The sequence below is a fragment of the Cnephaeus nilssonii genome (assembly GCF_951640355.1).
Source record: "Cnephaeus nilssonii genome assembly, chromosome: 5".
NCBI classification, from domain to species: domain Eukaryota; kingdom Metazoa; phylum Chordata; class Mammalia; order Chiroptera; family Vespertilionidae; genus Cnephaeus; species Cnephaeus nilssonii.
This window is the reverse complement of record NC_137076.1, coordinates 19,598,917-19,614,782: the sequence shown is the minus strand read 5'-3', so window position 1 is coordinate 19,614,782 and position 15,866 is coordinate 19,598,917. Positions and strand designations below refer to the sequence as shown.

Here is a 15,866-nt window from a genome sequence, read left to right as displayed (position 1 = left end):
CAGGGGACCGAAGACCTCTTACCACCCGCTCTGACTACAAGCTGAAACCACTGGGGGCCCTAGGAAAACACTCTCAACAAGTGTTCATCAAAAAAAGAAAGCAGCAGCAAAATGTGGTTCATACTCCAGTGTATCATTCAATCTTAAAAAGGAGGAAATTCTGACACAAGCTTCAGTATGGATCAGTCTGAAGGACATTATGCTACGTGAAATAAGCCAGACACCAAGGGCAAATTCTGTATAATTCCACTTACATGAGGTCCCTAAAGTGGTCAAACTCACAGAGACAGAAAGTAGAATGGCGGGTTGTTGGAGGCTGAGAGAAGCAAATGGGGAGTTAGTGTTTAATGGAGACACAGTTTGTGTTTAGAATATGAATAAGTTCTAAGAATGGATAGTGGTGATGGCTGCACAATGTGAATGTACTTAACACAACTGAACTATACACTTAAAAATCATTAAGATGGTGAACTTTGTTATGTGAATTTTATCACAATTAAAAAAAAAAAGAACAGAAACAAGAAGATGACCAGACACTGCACATGAGTCACTGTGAGCGATAAGAAGCCAAACACTCAGTATCTGCCTTGAGCGTTGGGCTTCTCCCACTGACCTGTCAGGCTCAGTGACTTGGTGCTTCAAGAAATGCAGAAACTTTCACAACAGAAAACAACACTTGGCACTTCAGGTTTGTCACTGTTCTCTCTGAATGTAGTCTCTCTTGAAAGCAGTCTACCCCATCCCAGCCCCACTTCTACCCTGACTGCCTACCCTCCTCAAGGCCTCAAAGGCTCTTCAGCTTCAAGCCCTCTTCCTGAGGCCTCCACATGGCTCCCACCAGAAAGAGACCAGAAATGTTTAAGGAATAAAATCTCTTTGGTGCCATTTTTCATGACAAAGCAGCCCTTTTTCAAAGCAAGCGTCATGCAACTGAACAATGGATAAAGAAAAAGTCCTTTGCTACTGGGATCACCACCAGCAAACTGCTCGATTGCTCACAGAGGAAACTTCACAACTCCTTGGTCACATGAGGCCTCCGCCTGCCCTGTCTCTGCACAGACCTCTCTCCATCTAAACCTTTCCAAGGAGAGAACAGACCAACTATGTAAAAACAGAAAAGAAGCACTTGGGGGCTGGAGGGGGTCGATATTTTATAACAAGACTGTTGGTGATGTCAGTATTTAAGCCAGATAAAAGTGAGGAAATGTGACAATCCTCTCACAGTGAGTGGGAGTGAGGAAGTCTCATCATTATCTGAGGGACCATCTCTGCATCCCCATGTGCATTTCCTTTAGGAGCACTTACTGGAAGACACCACTCATTTTTTTCTTTCTAGAAGCAGTAACACAGCTTTCCAGCCATAACATCTCTTTCTTAAAAGTTTATGTGCTGAGAGAAGCTTCAAAAAGCAATGAAAGCATCAAAGAAGGAGGAGTGATAACACATAAGCTAGCTGGAAATGATAGAGTTGCAAAGACATGCTGGAGGTCCTAAAGCTTGCAAGTTCTCACATTTTCCCCTCTATCCTGATTAACAATACAAGCAGCAGAAACCACAAAACATGACCTAGAAATGCCAAATGTGGTCCATAGCTGCTCTAAAGACTTTCATTTGAAAAAGTATTTCATCCCAATTCTATGGCATACTCATTCTGAAATACAGTAGATGACAAAAATATTTGAATCAACATTATAAATGGCTAAACAACTGCACATGAAGGACAGCCAAGGAGTGTCACCCCTGTCACTTACCCTCACAGCCCAAAGAGCCTCTGCAGAAGGTGGCGTGACCATCAAAGGGCTGCTGGTGTCATGCTGGGGGGGAAAGAGAAAGAATCTGCTGTGACTGACATAGAATTAAATTACAGGAGGATGTGTTTATGTTAAGGATAAACATTTCAAAGTGCTTTCAAAACGGGAAGACCTGGCGCGCTTGCCCTCTTGGGAACATACCCACACTGTTTCCTCCCCCCTCTTCTTCCCTCTCAGGCATGCATCTCCTTAAGGGATCCCAGGAGACTTGCAACCAGGGAAACAATGGGAAACGGCAGCTCATCCCGAGCTAACCCCCTGAACCTGTCTCTAAGGCCCCCTTTTCTCTGACTTTCCAGTGAGCTGACAGCAGCGCCCCCTGGCTCAGTTCTTTCCCATAACGTTTCTAGAGCCAAAGCAGCCCCATGTAGTCTCTATCCTGTTGCTTCCTATATCCAAGGCCCTTCCTTGTTTCATTGTCCCCAGCTTTAATAAACGTACTCTCAAAATAAATATTAAAACCAAGGGGGAAGACCTCAAAAAGTTAAACACAATGACCATAAGACCCAGCAATTCTACTCCTAGGTATGCACTGAAAAGAAGTGAAAACAGGTGTGCAAATCCTTGTATATGAATTTTATGTCCACTAGCAGATGAACAGATTATACAAATGGGTAGGCCATACAATGCGATCTTTCTCAGCCATGAAAAGGAAGGAAGCATTGACACACACTACAAAGTGGATGCATCTTGACATCATGCTGAGTGAAAGAAGTCAGATATACGATTCCATAAAATGTCTAGAACGGGCAAACCCAGAGACAGAAGCAGATTAGTGGCTGCCAGTGGCTGGGGAAGGGGAAATAGGAAGTGATTACTTAATGGGTAGACGGTTGCCTTTTGCGGTGATGAAAATGTTCTAGAACTAGATAGAGGTAATGGTTGCACAATATTGTGAATGCATGAAATGTCACAAAATTGTTCATAATTTTAGGTGAATTTCATCTCAAAAAAGGGAGAAAGAAAACATGGAGAGAGAGGCAGGCAGACAGATAGATACATGGGTGGTATTACAAGGTGAATTGGAAGGATTTTGACACTTACGAATTTAGGCGGTGGCATATTCAAATTCAGATTGCTCAAGGTAACTTCGTGGCCACTCTGTGCACAGGCCACTAGTCTCAGTGCAACATAGAAACCCTGCAAATCCAAAAGGATATATGAATCCTACCCAGCCGGCAGTGGCAGCAGAGGAAGAGCTGACTGTGGCAGCAGGCTTTAGGGAAAGAGGGATGTCAGTTCACATCAACAGAGACTGCATGTGCAAAAGTCACTTACAGTGTCAAGGTGAACTGGTCTCACCCTGGGAGCACTGTTTAAATGAATATGCTACAACAGACTTAGCCCATTTGCATTCTGAATGCTGTAACATTTCAAATAAATGTATTTTCAAAAATAATCAGCTCCCAACACTTAGAAAATGCTAGATTATATAACTAGCAAGCTTAACATGTTTAAGATTATGAATTATGGCTCATATGTGTGACTTTTTTAAAATGGTTTGAAATAGACACAGCTATTTGGGAATTTACATTCAGGATTCCTGTGATCCCCTTGGCTGGCCTCACTGAACAGGGCATCCCCTGCCCACCCACCTCCACCTGTCATGGCCCAAGGTGGACTTCACCTCCCATGCAGGGACAAAGGACCTGAACTAGGCAATCCACAGCCTTGGCTCTTCCCTGCCCTCCTCCTAACCCTGAACAACCCTCACCACAGGCTTAGTGAACTCATGCAGCATCACCTAATTTTTTTAAATTGGTAACTGGATCAACAACATAGACTGTCTTATTTTTCTTAATATTTTTTGTTTGTTTTTAACATGGACTGTTTTAAAACTACAATTACAGTATTTTTTAATGTCTTCAAAGAGATAAGCAATAGATCAGTCTTCCTCAGGCTGCTTACCACAGAATGCCCATGTAGAGTGTCAAATAAAGGGGACATAAGCCCTAGCCAGTTTGGCTCAGTGGATAGAGTGTTGGCCTATGGACTGAAGGGTCCTGAGTTCGATTCTGGTCAAGGGCACATGCCTGCATTTCGGGCTCAATCCCCAGTAGGAGGCAGCCAATCAATGATTCTCTCTCATCATTGATGTTTCTATTTCTCTCTCCCTCTCCCTTCCTCTCTGAAATCAATAAAAAATATATTTTAAAAAGGGGGGGCATAAGTTTAGGGGGACTAAATTAGGAAAAGGTAACAGGCTTCTTTCCATTGAGGATGTTCAGACCTTATACATGCAGATACACAGTGTGAACCTCAAGGAAAGAAGGAATAGTGGCTGATGCTTTCTTGATGGATCAGATCCTAAACTGTGAGATACCAGGAACAACATCCCTTGCAATGTAGTTTAGGGAAAAGCTGAGCTAAATTAAAATATGACCATTTGTAAGTACTATAAATTTCCATTTATAGAACATTCTTGAAATTATGAAATTGAAATGGAGAAGGAACCAGCGGTTGCCAGGGAGTAGGGTGTGACTACCAAGGGCAGGAGGTGAGGGATTGATTCACTGTGGTGCTGGGGCAGGTCTATATCCTGACTATGGTGATGGTTATGTGAATCTATGCAAGTGATAAAATGATACAGAACGACACACACACAAAAAAAAAACAACAAAGACGTGTTTATAAAACTGGTCAGCTGTGCATAAGGTCTTTTACTGGTTTAGTACTTGGCTCTGATCTTTGTGCTATAGTGACATAAGCAGCTCTCATTGGGGGAGCTGAGGAAGGAGACACGGGAACTCAACCATTTCCGCAACTTCCATGAGAATCGGAAGTTATTTCAAAATAAAATGTTTTTGAAAACATTTTAATCACTTGTAAGCACACAAAATATGAAAAGATATGCTAACCATGAAAGATGGTTCCAAATGTTCAACAAAAGGCCTTTATTTATAAAGAAAATCTTCCCATTTTAACAATTTGACAACTGCACTTTTGTCTAGTGACACGTCAGTGGTACGAACAGGAAGGAAGTACAGAGGAGGCCAGCCTGGGGTCTCTGGCCCGGCCCTTCCACTTGGTCTGAGCATACGTGTATATACCTGTTTGTCCAAGAACCCTTTACCTTCTGGGTCGGCCAAGTCCCATATCTGTAGAAACAGAAAAATTCTCATGAGTGTGACTGCTGATCGCTGCTCATTTATTCACAAAACAGGAGCCACCACCATTATATGTAGGTCTTAAGGGAAGGCCGGAGAAATCCCCAATTTGTAGCAGGTGAATGACCTGTGCCCCTCCCTCCGCTAGTCCATGGCAGAGCCCCAAGAACACCCAGGTCCATTCAGCTCCCAGGCTGACACAAATCCATAAGTTGTCAAGACCCCTAAAATGCTCAGGCCTCTTGTCTGCTACCTAAGCAGCGATTGGCAGCTGCCACCAGAGCATGTGGGCCCACCTTTTACAGCCCTATTACAGAGGGTGGCAATGGCCTGTCCACTCCCAGGAGGCCTGTCCCCAAGAAAAGGGGTCTGCAGAGCACATCCTGCCACCTGCTGGGGAAGCCCCAAGGGCAGCCACAGAAACACCCTCAGTCTTGACGTACCTTCCCAAGGATAATGTCTGAGAGCCCAGACTTCTTTAGAAAAAGTGCAGCTTCACTGGCTCCAACTCTCCCTGTGTATGCTGGGTCTACCTGCAATGGGAGAGCGATACTGAGATGCAGCTTCAGGAAGCAGAGCAGCAGATAAGGCAGCATCCACCACACTAACGGGGCTGATAATCCAGAGAACAGAAGGGAACAGAGGCCACGCCAGGCTTCAGTACAGGGCTGTGCTTTCTGGGTCACTCACTCTATAGTTCCATCCAAAAAGATACCAGTGAAACTTACCTGCTTGTAATATGATTCATATAATGGATTTCCAGTGGGAATCTGTAAACAAAATCAGGTATTGGTTAAAAGTAGACATACCCCTCAATTTTATTACCAAAATATAAAATAGTGAAAAAATTTGCACTTTAAACATCCTCTATAGACACACTGCAGTTTATTTTCAGCTACAGATATTATACTTACTTGATTTAGAAAAAGGAAATGCTAATGCTCTTTAATAAATCCCAATTTCTACAACAACAACATGGTTGTTCAGGCAGGAGTGGCAGCCCAGAGTCGATTTCCATGTGCTGAACGATGGAATTCAATGTGTCAGGGAGCTCAAAGACACCCTTTTACTGTGAGATCATTCTCTGGCCCCAGAATCAGAACAGGAGTCTCTGCATTTCATCATGAATCACCAGACATGCAAGCATCAAACCGGTTTCCGAGTCCCAGATTTCGTCCCCACCTGCCACCAAGGGACTATGCAGAAATGCACATTGACCAGCCCCGCTGGAAAAGAACTGGCCAGGGACACTCCCACTATGATAGGCAGGAAGTTCAAAGCCCTTGGCTCAGCACAAGATACTCCATATTCTGGCCATCAAATCCCCAAGACATTGCTATTAACTGCCTTGTCCAGTGTCATGTGGCAAGTTAAGGCCACACCTGGATCCAGCCTGGTTAGCAGCTGCGCCCACGCACTTCCCACCTGTCCAGGACCTCTCTTCCAGTGGGGAAGAGAGAGTAACCAGGGGAGGTGGAAGATGGGAAGGAATTAAGCAGCCACTAAGATGTGGGCTATAAAGACTGACACGTTGGTGGTTTGCTTATTTGTTTGTTTTTAAGATTTTTAAATTGATTTTTAGAGAGAGAGGAAGGGAGAGGGAGAGGGAGAGCAACACTGATGTGAGAAAAATATCAATGGGCTTCCTCCTTTTGCATGCACTCTACTGGGGATCGAGCCGCAACCTGGGCATGTGCCCTGACTAGGAATTGAACCAGCAACCTTTTGGTGCACAGGATGATGCCCAACCGAAACACACTGGCCAGGGCAAGGTGTTAGTGTCTTACAGCATGCAGGGAGCAATGTAGTATAAAAACCTGCTGTTGATTAAGTGGGCAAAGAAACGTGAAGACAACACTATCCTATATAATAATACTAGAAGCCCGGTGCACGAAATTCGTGCACGGCGGGGGGTTGTCCCTCAGCCCAGCCTGTACCCTCTCCAATCTGGGACTCCTGGAGGGATGTCCGACTGCCCGTTTAGGCCTGATGCTGGTGGGATCAGGCCTAAACGGGCAGTCGGACATCCCTCTCACAATCCAGGACTGCTGGCTCCCAACTGCTTGCCTGCCTGCCTTCCTGATTGCCCCTAACCACTTCTGCCTGCCAGCCTGATCACCCCCTAACCACTCCGCTGCCAGCCTGGTTGATGCTTAACTGCTCCCCTGCCAGCCTGTTTGCCCCCAACTCCCCTCCTCTGCCAGCCTGGTCACCCCTAACTGCCCTCTCCTGCAGGTTGGTCACCTCCAACTGCCCTCCCTTTCAAGCCTGGTCCCTCTCAACTGCCCTCCCTTGCAGGCCTGGTCCCTCACAACTGCCCTCCCTTGCAGGCCGGTTGCCTCCCAACTGCCCTTCCCTGCTGGCCATCTTGTAGTGGCCATCTTGTGTCCACATGGGGGCAGGATCTTTGACCACATGGGGGCAGCTATATTGTGTGTTGCAGTGATGATCAATCTGTATATTACTCTTTTATTAGATATGATAGAGGCCTGGTGCACGGGTGGGGGCCAGCTGGTTTGCCCTGAAGGGTGTCCCGGATCAGGGTGGGGTTCCCTTGGGGTGTGGGGCGGCCTGAGCGAGGGTACTGTGGTGGTTTGCAGGCCGGCCATGCCCCCTGGCAACCCAAGCAGAGGCCTGGTATCTGGAATTTATTTTCCTTCTACAATTGAAACTTTGTAGCCTGGAGCAGAGCCAAGCCTCCTGCAGCCATTTCTGTGGCAGTTAATTCACCTTCTACAATTGAAACTTAGTAGCCTTAAGTGTGTGAGCCCGGCCAGGGTGTGCGGAAAGCTTTGCTTCCCCTGTTGCCGCCGGCAACCCTGGCCTGCTCTCTCAAGCTCCATTCTGCCGCCATTTGTTTGAATTTGTTTACCTTCTATAATTGAAACTTTGTAGCTTGAGTGGAGGCTTAGGCCTGCAACGGCTGGCAGAAAGCTTGGCTTACTGTTACCTAGGAAACCTTGCTCTCTCTGGCTGTAGCCATCTTGGATTGGGGTTAATTTGCATACTCGCCCTGATTGGCTGGTGGGTGTGGCTTGGCTGGTGGGCGTGGTTTATGTAACGGAGTGATGGTTAATTTGCATATTACCATTTTATTAGAGAGGATAATAAAGAGGTAATAAGCAAATTGACCCTCACTCCGTCACACAAGATGGCAGCCCTCGTGTGGTCAAAGATGGCCACCACAAGATGGCCGGTAGGGGAGGGTAGTTATGGGCCATCAGGCCAGCAGGGGAGGGCAGTTGGGGGCAACCAGGCTTCAGGGAAAGGCAGTTAGGGGCAACCAGGCCAGCAGGGGCGGGCAGTTGGGGGGCAATCGAGCCGGCAGGGGAACAGTTAGGCATCTATCAGGCTGGCAGGGGAGTGGTTAGGGGGTGATCTCTCTCTCTCTTTTCTCTCTCTCTCTCTTCTCTCTCTCTCTCTCTCTCTCTCTCTCTCTCTCTCTCTCTCTCTCTGAAATCAATGAACATGCTCTTGGGTCAGAATTAAGAAGAAAAAAAAAAAACTAAGTAAGAAAGGCTGGAAGATAATGAGTGATGGCTTGAGAAAGAAAAGGTGATAACACCAATGAGGATTAAGAAGTATGCTGCTGTATCAGCTCCCTGCTGTATCAGCTCCCTGCCCAGAGCTCTTACCTGACACCATCACTGGGGAAGGCTGTCACCCTTAGCTCCTTATGACCTTAGGGGACAGTGTCCACCATCACATCACACTCTATGTGGCCTCCTAGGTTTAAAACTCCACATGTCGTCAAAACACTCCCATCTCCCAAAGGACTAAGGCTGACAGGGGAAGCAAAATCAGGCAGACTATTTGTCATCTCTCAGTCAAGGTGACAGGGGCCGGGCCAATATAGCACAGCACGTGCCACTGACACTAGAGTGGAATGCACAGACTCAGAGATCCACACCATGACAACAAAGGTCCCCTTCCCGCCAAAATTCAGGGAGGCACAGGTATGAAGTGCATTTCCCATGGGTGTTTTCTTAAAAAAAAAATCTCATGGTAGGCAAGAAAGGTTTCCAAGCTACTGTGAGTCCAATGAAAAAAGTTACAGTAAATGGGGAAGACAGGGATAACATCTGTCTCAAACTTCCCAAATGCTTTTGAGCTTCAAGATCCATGATCAAGAGAAACAAGGCCCTGAATAGTCCAGAAAAGTGTCTAAAGCACCAGACCCAAAGCTTCCCCCATCTGTGCTGAGTGCTTACCCCAGTCTAGGGCCAGGTCCAATCCCAAATCATCTCAACTGATAGAAAGACCAGACCATGCCTCTGCCACTCTTCTCTTACTATGGGATTTAACTTGGGTAAGCTGGGGCAATGAAGCAGATAGAGGTTTGAATTTCATTACATATAATTCAGCTACTGCAAAAGCAGAAGGGGAGGGAAGAGGGGAAAACACCAGATCTAACTGGTACTTCCTCTTAACACACTACTTTCTCACACGGATGGTGGTTACACATGCAAGCTGCCCAAAATGCCACTGCGACAAAGCTGAATATGCATGCTATTTTTAAAAATATATTTTTATGGATTTCAGAGAGGAAGGGAGAGGGAGAGAGAGATAGAAACATCAATGATGAGAGAGAATCACTGACTGGCTGCCTCCTGCACACCCCCTACAGGGGATTGAGCCTGCAATTGGGCATGTGCCCTTGACCGGAATCGAACGCGGGACCCATCAGTCTGCAGGCTGATGCTCTATCCACCGAGCCAAACCAGCTAGGGCTGAATATGCATGCTATTAATGCCATCAATCTCTCAAATGCTGAACAATCTGTGTGGCCAGTGCTTGCACGGAGACCTCAGTACAACCAGCTGGCTGGTGGGGCAGCAGCTCCCAGAGGATGCATCAAAGCTACTGGGACAAAGCCCTCCGAACTGTCTGCCTATGTCTGACCCCAACGTAAGCCCAGGGCCAAGCACAGGGCAAAGGGAGAAAGAGAACAGGTCAGGGGACAAGGCTTTCAGTGTAAGAGAAGCAAGGCCCTGGCAGGGAAGTTCAAGGTTATGGGTTTGATCCCCGATAAGGGCACATATAAGAAGCAACCGATGAATGCATAAATAAGTGGAACAACAAATCAATGTTCCTCTCTCTCTGTCTTTTTCACCCTTCCTCTCTCTAAAATCAATACATAAAAATTAAAATAAAGAACAGAAGCAAGACGGGCATGGCATTCTCCTTCATCAGCCGACTGTACTAACAAAATGTCATCATTAACTAGGCAATGTCTGAATTATTGGTGAGTTTCAGTAAGTTTTGGTTTGACCTTTTAGTTGCTCTTCATGTCTTCTTTTTTAAATAAACTTTTATTTTTAATTACAGTTGACGTACAATATTATACTAGTTCCAGGTGTACAACCCCATGATTAGAAATTTATATAACTTATGAAGTGATCACCCTCATAAATCTAGTGCCCATTTGACACCAGTTATTAAATATTATTGACTATATTCCCTTTTTACATCCCCATGACTATTCTATAAATACCAATTTATACTTCAACTTTATCACCCAGCCCCTTAACCCCCTTCCCATCTGGCAACTGTCAAAATGTTCTCTGTATGTGTCTGTTTCTGTTCTGCTTGCTCATTTATTTTGTTTTTTAGATTCCACATGTAAGTGAAATCATCTGGCATTTGTCCTTCTTTGACTTATTTATTCAACACAATACCCTCTAGGTCCATCCAGGTTGTTGCAGATGGCAAGATTTCATTTTTTATGACTGAATCATATTCCATTCTATACATATGCACCACTTCTTCTTTATCCATTCATCTATTGACAGACACTTAGGTTGCTACCATATCTTGGCTATTATAAACAACTAGAGGCCTGGTGCACAAAATCCGTGCATGGAGGGGTGGGTGTCCCTCAGCCCAGCCTGCACCCTCTCTAATCTGGGACCCCTCGAGGGATGTCCGACTGCCCTCTCACAAACAGGACTGCTGGCTCCCAACTGCTCGCCTGCCTGCCTTTCTGATTGCCCTTAACCCCTTCAGCCTACCAGCCTGATCACCCCCTAAACACTCCCCTGCCAGCCTGATTATGCCTAACTGCTCCCCTGCCAGCCTGTTTGCCCCTAACTGCCCTGCCCTGCAGGCCTGGTCACCTCTAACTGCCTTCCCCTGCAGGCCTGGTGTCCCCCCCCCCAACTGCCCTCCCCTGCAGGCCTGGTGTCCCCCCCCCCCCCCCAACTGCTCTCCCCTGCAGGCCTGGATCCCCCCCAAATGCCCTTCCCTGCAGGCCCGGTCACCCCCAACTTCCCTCCTCTGCCAGCCTGGTCGCCCCTAACTGCCCTCCCCTGCAGGCTTGATCGCCCCCAACTGCCCTCCCTTGCAGGCCTGGTCCCTCCCAGCTGCCCTCCCCTGCTGGCCATCTTGTGGTAGCCATCTTGTATCCACATGGGGGCAGGATCTTTGACCACATGGGGGTGGCCATCTTGTGTGTTGGAGTGATGGTCAATCTGCATATTACTCTTTTATTAGATAGGATGCTTCAATAAACATATGGCCGATGTGGCTCAGGTGGTTAGATATTGTCCTGTACACTTAAGGTCGTGGGCTCCTGGGATATGCAGGCCAGAGTCAACCACTGCCTGTGCTCTGCCCAGGGCCACCTGGCATGACCTACAAAGTGATCTGCAAATGGTTGCTACTCTACTTGTGCTGGGCTCAGAGGTGCCCAGCAGAAGCCAAGCTGCAAAACAAGGCCGGCTGACACTAGCGCCATGCCTGAGGCCACTTAGCAAGAGGTACAGGGTAGCCCAGCTAGTGTGGCTCAGTGGTTGAGCATCGACCTGTGAACCAGATCAGGGTTCGATTCCCAGTTAGGGCATATGCCCACGCTGCGGGCTCAATCCTCAGTGTGAGGCATGCAGGAGACAACTGATCCATGATTCTCTCTCATCATTAATGTTTCTATCTCCCTCTCCCTCTCCCTTCCTCTCTCTGAAATCAATAAAAAACATATACATTTAAAAAATAAAAAATAAAAGGTACAGGGTACACAGAGGCCAGATGCTGCTTGCTGAAAGATTTTAGGAAAGTTGGCAGCATGAGCCAAGACAGGCTATTTGTATGGAAAAGCCACTGGAAAGGACTTAAGTGAACCCACAAGTTGGGTGGGACAGGGTCTCAGGGAATCACTGGGGCGAGGTGAACAGTATTAGCAAGATTGAAGGTATCTCAGATATGGTGCCTGCCTGCTGGCTGTGGGGGAGCACTCAGCAAAGGAACAATGGCCTCTGCCAATACTTCTGTCTGGGAGAAAGCTGCCCCTACAGCTCTCGACCTGCTGCCAAACAATTCAGTTCCTCTCCATATATCCCTGGCACCTTTTGAACTGCTGCCCCAGCTCTGGAGCTCAGAGTGAGTCTGAGTAAATCTGTGCAAGTCTTTTAAGAGAAACACCAGGGACTCCAAGAGCACTCCATCTCACTTGCCACAATCTCTGCTGGTTTTTACAACCAGAAGTTATGGGGATTTCTCTTCCCTGGGCTGGGGGGGTGGGGGGGGGGCTGGTTTGGAGCCAGAACCTCTGACTCCTCAGGGAAACTTCCACAGCTGAGATATCGCTCCTGATTTTTAACTACCACACATGGGTATAGACCAGTCTGTTCATCATCTCTACCCCTCCTACTAGTTTCAATGTGGCTTCTACTTTATATCCTTAGTTATAGGACTTCTATGCAGATAAATTTCAGGCTGTTCTGAATAATGATTATTGTGTAGCTTAGTTGTATTTATGATGTGGTTGTGGGAGATTCCGAGGATCATGTTTACCTATGCCACCATCTTGACTGGAAGCTCCCTTCATGTTTTACTTTTTTTGTTCGTTTGTTTTATTGTTGTTGTTTTTTTAATCCTCACCCCAGGAAATCTTTTTCCATTGATTTTTTTTTTAATCCTCACCCAAGGATATTTTTTCTGTTGATTTTTATAGAGTGGAAGGGAGGGAGGAATGGGAGAGAGAGAAAAAGGAGAGAGAAACATCGATGTGAGAGAGACACATCGATTGACTGCCTCCTACACACGCCCTGACCGGAGGTGGGGTTTGAACTGGCAACACAGGTAACTGCCCTTGACCAGGATTCCAACCCAAGACACTCTGGTGCACAGGCCAATGCTCTAACCACTGAGCAATGCCAGCCAGTGCTCCATTGATTTTTTGAGAGAGGGGAAGGGAGGGGGAGAGACAGAAAGAGAGAAACATCAATGTGAGAGAGATACAGCAATTGGTTGCCTCCTACATGTGCCTGAAACGGGGCTGGGGACCAAGCCTGCAACAGAGGTATGTGCAACTTGACCGGAATTGAACCAGCGCCCTTTCAGTCTGAGGGTCAATGCTCAAACCACTGAGCCTACCTTCATGTTTTTATTTATTTTTTATTTATTCGTTTATTTTTATTGTTAATCCTCACCGGAGGATATTTTTCCACTGAGAGTGGAAGGAAAAGGGAGAGACAGAGAGAAGCATTGATGTGAGAGAGACACATCGACTGGTTGCCTTCTGCACACATCCCGACCAGGGCCGGGGAATCTGCAACCAGTATGTGCCCTTGACTGGAATTGAACTGGGACCCTTCAGTCCACAGGCCAACACTCTATCCTCTGAGCCAAACCAGCTAGGGCTCTGTTTTAAAATACTAAGAGAGCCCGGCCAGCATGGCTCAGTGGCTGAACGTCGACCTATGAACCAGGAGGTCATGGTTCGATTCCCAGATTCCAGGGTCAGGGCACATGCTCGGGTTGCGGGCTCGATCCCTAATGTGAGGTGTGCAGGAGTTAGCCAATCAATGATTCTCTCTTATCATTGATGTTTCAATCTCTCTACCCCTCACCCTTCCTCTCTGAAGTCAATAAAAATATTTTTAAAAAATAAAATACTAAGAGAGAGAACATAAAAACTTCCTCCAGCCCAGATGCAATTTACAATTGGGGGGACAGGAGAGGGCACATCAGGGATTTCACATCTTTCTGTTGAGAGGGCTTTAAAACACCACAGTTAGGTGAGCTCATGCGATTTTTTTACAGAGAGGAAGGGAGAGGGACAGAAAGTCAGAAACATCGATGAGAGAGAAACATCGACCAGCTGCCTCCTGCACACCCCCCACTGGGGATGTGCCTGCAACCAAGGTACATGCCCTTGACCGGAATCGAACTTGGGACCTTTCAGTCCGCAGGCCGACGCTCTATCCACTGAGCCAAACCGGTTCTGGCAGCTCATGAGATTTTAATGCTGGATAAAACTAGCTTGAGATGAGGGCACAGCAGAAACATTTTGAAGGAAAGACCCTCCTGATACCTAATGCCCCAGAATCGAGTCTACCCAGCTCTGACCCTCACTTTCATCCATGGCAGGATTCCTAAATCTTTATGCCTGGAGCCAGGAAAATTTGCAGTCTGCTGGAAGTATGTGCTCACATGCCAATGATCCCTGACCTTGCTCAGTTCAAGATGACATTTCTTTCTAAAGCAAATTAGTTTTCATTATACAACTTTTAGAAAAGTATCTGTAATTTTTGTACTGATAAATAGTGGATCACATTTATTGAGCACTCACGGTTTTCTATCCTGCATCTCATTTAATCCTCCCCAATAACACTATAGGCAGGTAGTATTACAGCCCCCAACTAACAGGTGGGGAGACTCAGGGTCACAGAGCCAATGAGGGATGGAACCAGAGAACCACCCAGGCATGTAGCCCTAAGCTAGTGTGTCTCCTGCAAAAAACAGCCCAGACATGACAGAGCCAAGCGCTGGGCCACAGCACGGCCTCCTACACATACTCACTCACCTGGCAAATGCACAGGAGATCACATGATGGTGCATTTTATTCAACAGACAAGGCCAAAGTGCAGGACACAACTTGAGCATATATATACCCTGACTCGAAAACCAGCACAGCCTGCCATTTCCCCAGGAAAACGGAGACCCCATCAGGGCTGTGTTTTAATGTGCTATTGCCAAGTTTTGCAGGAAGTTGGGCACATAACACCAAAAGACATGCTGGTGTGAGTTCCTATGTGGAAAACCAAATAATGATGCAAAAAAAAACAGGGCCTCTCACACCTGTCAGAATGGCAACCATCAACAAATCAACAAACGATAAGTGCTGTTGAGGATGCGGAGAAAAAGGAACCCTTGTGCACTGCTCGTGGGAATGCAGACTGGTGCAGCCACTGTGGAGAACAGTATGGAGTTTCCTCAAAAAACTAAAAATGGAGCTCCCATTTGACCCAGTAATCCCACTTCTAGGAATATATCCCAAGAAACTAGAAACACCAATCAGAAAGGATATATGCACCCCTATGTTCATAGCAGCACAATTCACCATAACTAAGATTTGGAAACAGTCTAAATGCCCATCAGCAGATGAGTGTATTAGAAAACTATGGTACATCTACACAATAGAATACTACGCTGCTATAAAAAAGAAGGAATTCTTACCATTTGCAGCAGCATGGATGGACCTGGAGAGCATTATGTTAAGTGAAATAAGCCAGGCAATGAAAGAAAAATACCACATGATCTCACTCATTTATGGAAAATAAAGAACATTATAACCTGATGAATAAAAAGATAGATACAGAGGCAGTAAAGCACCGAACAGACTGTCAAATTACAGCGGGAAGGCTGGGGAGTGTTGGGGAGGGAGGGAAATAGATCAACCGAAGGACTTGTATGCATGCATATAAGCACACCAATGGACACAAGACACTGGGGGGTGGGATGAGGGCATGCGACAGGGAGTAGGGGAGGCTGGGGGAAGGTCAATGAGGAAAAAAAAGGAGATATATATGTACTAATATATGTAATATTTTAAATAATAATAACCTAAAAAAAAAACAGGGCCTGAAGAAGTACTTGCTTGATAATCTTTGCATTTTTGCCTTCCACGTAGGGATAGTTACCCTTGTTGCTTGCACAACCATTATCTAAG

General features: G+C 46.4%; 1 protein-coding gene across 9 annotated transcripts in view; it reads right to left on the bottom strand.

Moving 5' to 3' along the window:
- Positions 1 to 15,866, bottom strand: part of EPS15L1 (epidermal growth factor receptor pathway substrate 15 like 1) — a 99,995-nt gene that overhangs the window by 69,040 nt on the left and 15,089 nt on the right. For all 9 annotated transcript variants that reach the window (XM_079772231.1, XM_079772236.1, XM_079772234.1 and 6 more), the window contains exons 2-6: positions 5,647 to 5,688; positions 5,362 to 5,451; positions 4,862 to 4,909; positions 2,856 to 2,951; positions 1,752 to 1,814 (exon numbers count right to left, since the gene is read on the bottom strand). In XM_079772231.1, coding sequence (XP_079628357.1) covers positions 1,752 to 1,814; positions 2,856 to 2,951; positions 4,862 to 4,909; positions 5,362 to 5,451; positions 5,647 to 5,688 — 339 coding nt within the window. The remainder of the gene's footprint in view (positions 1 to 1,751; positions 1,815 to 2,855; positions 2,952 to 4,861; positions 4,910 to 5,361; positions 5,452 to 5,646; positions 5,689 to 15,866) is intronic.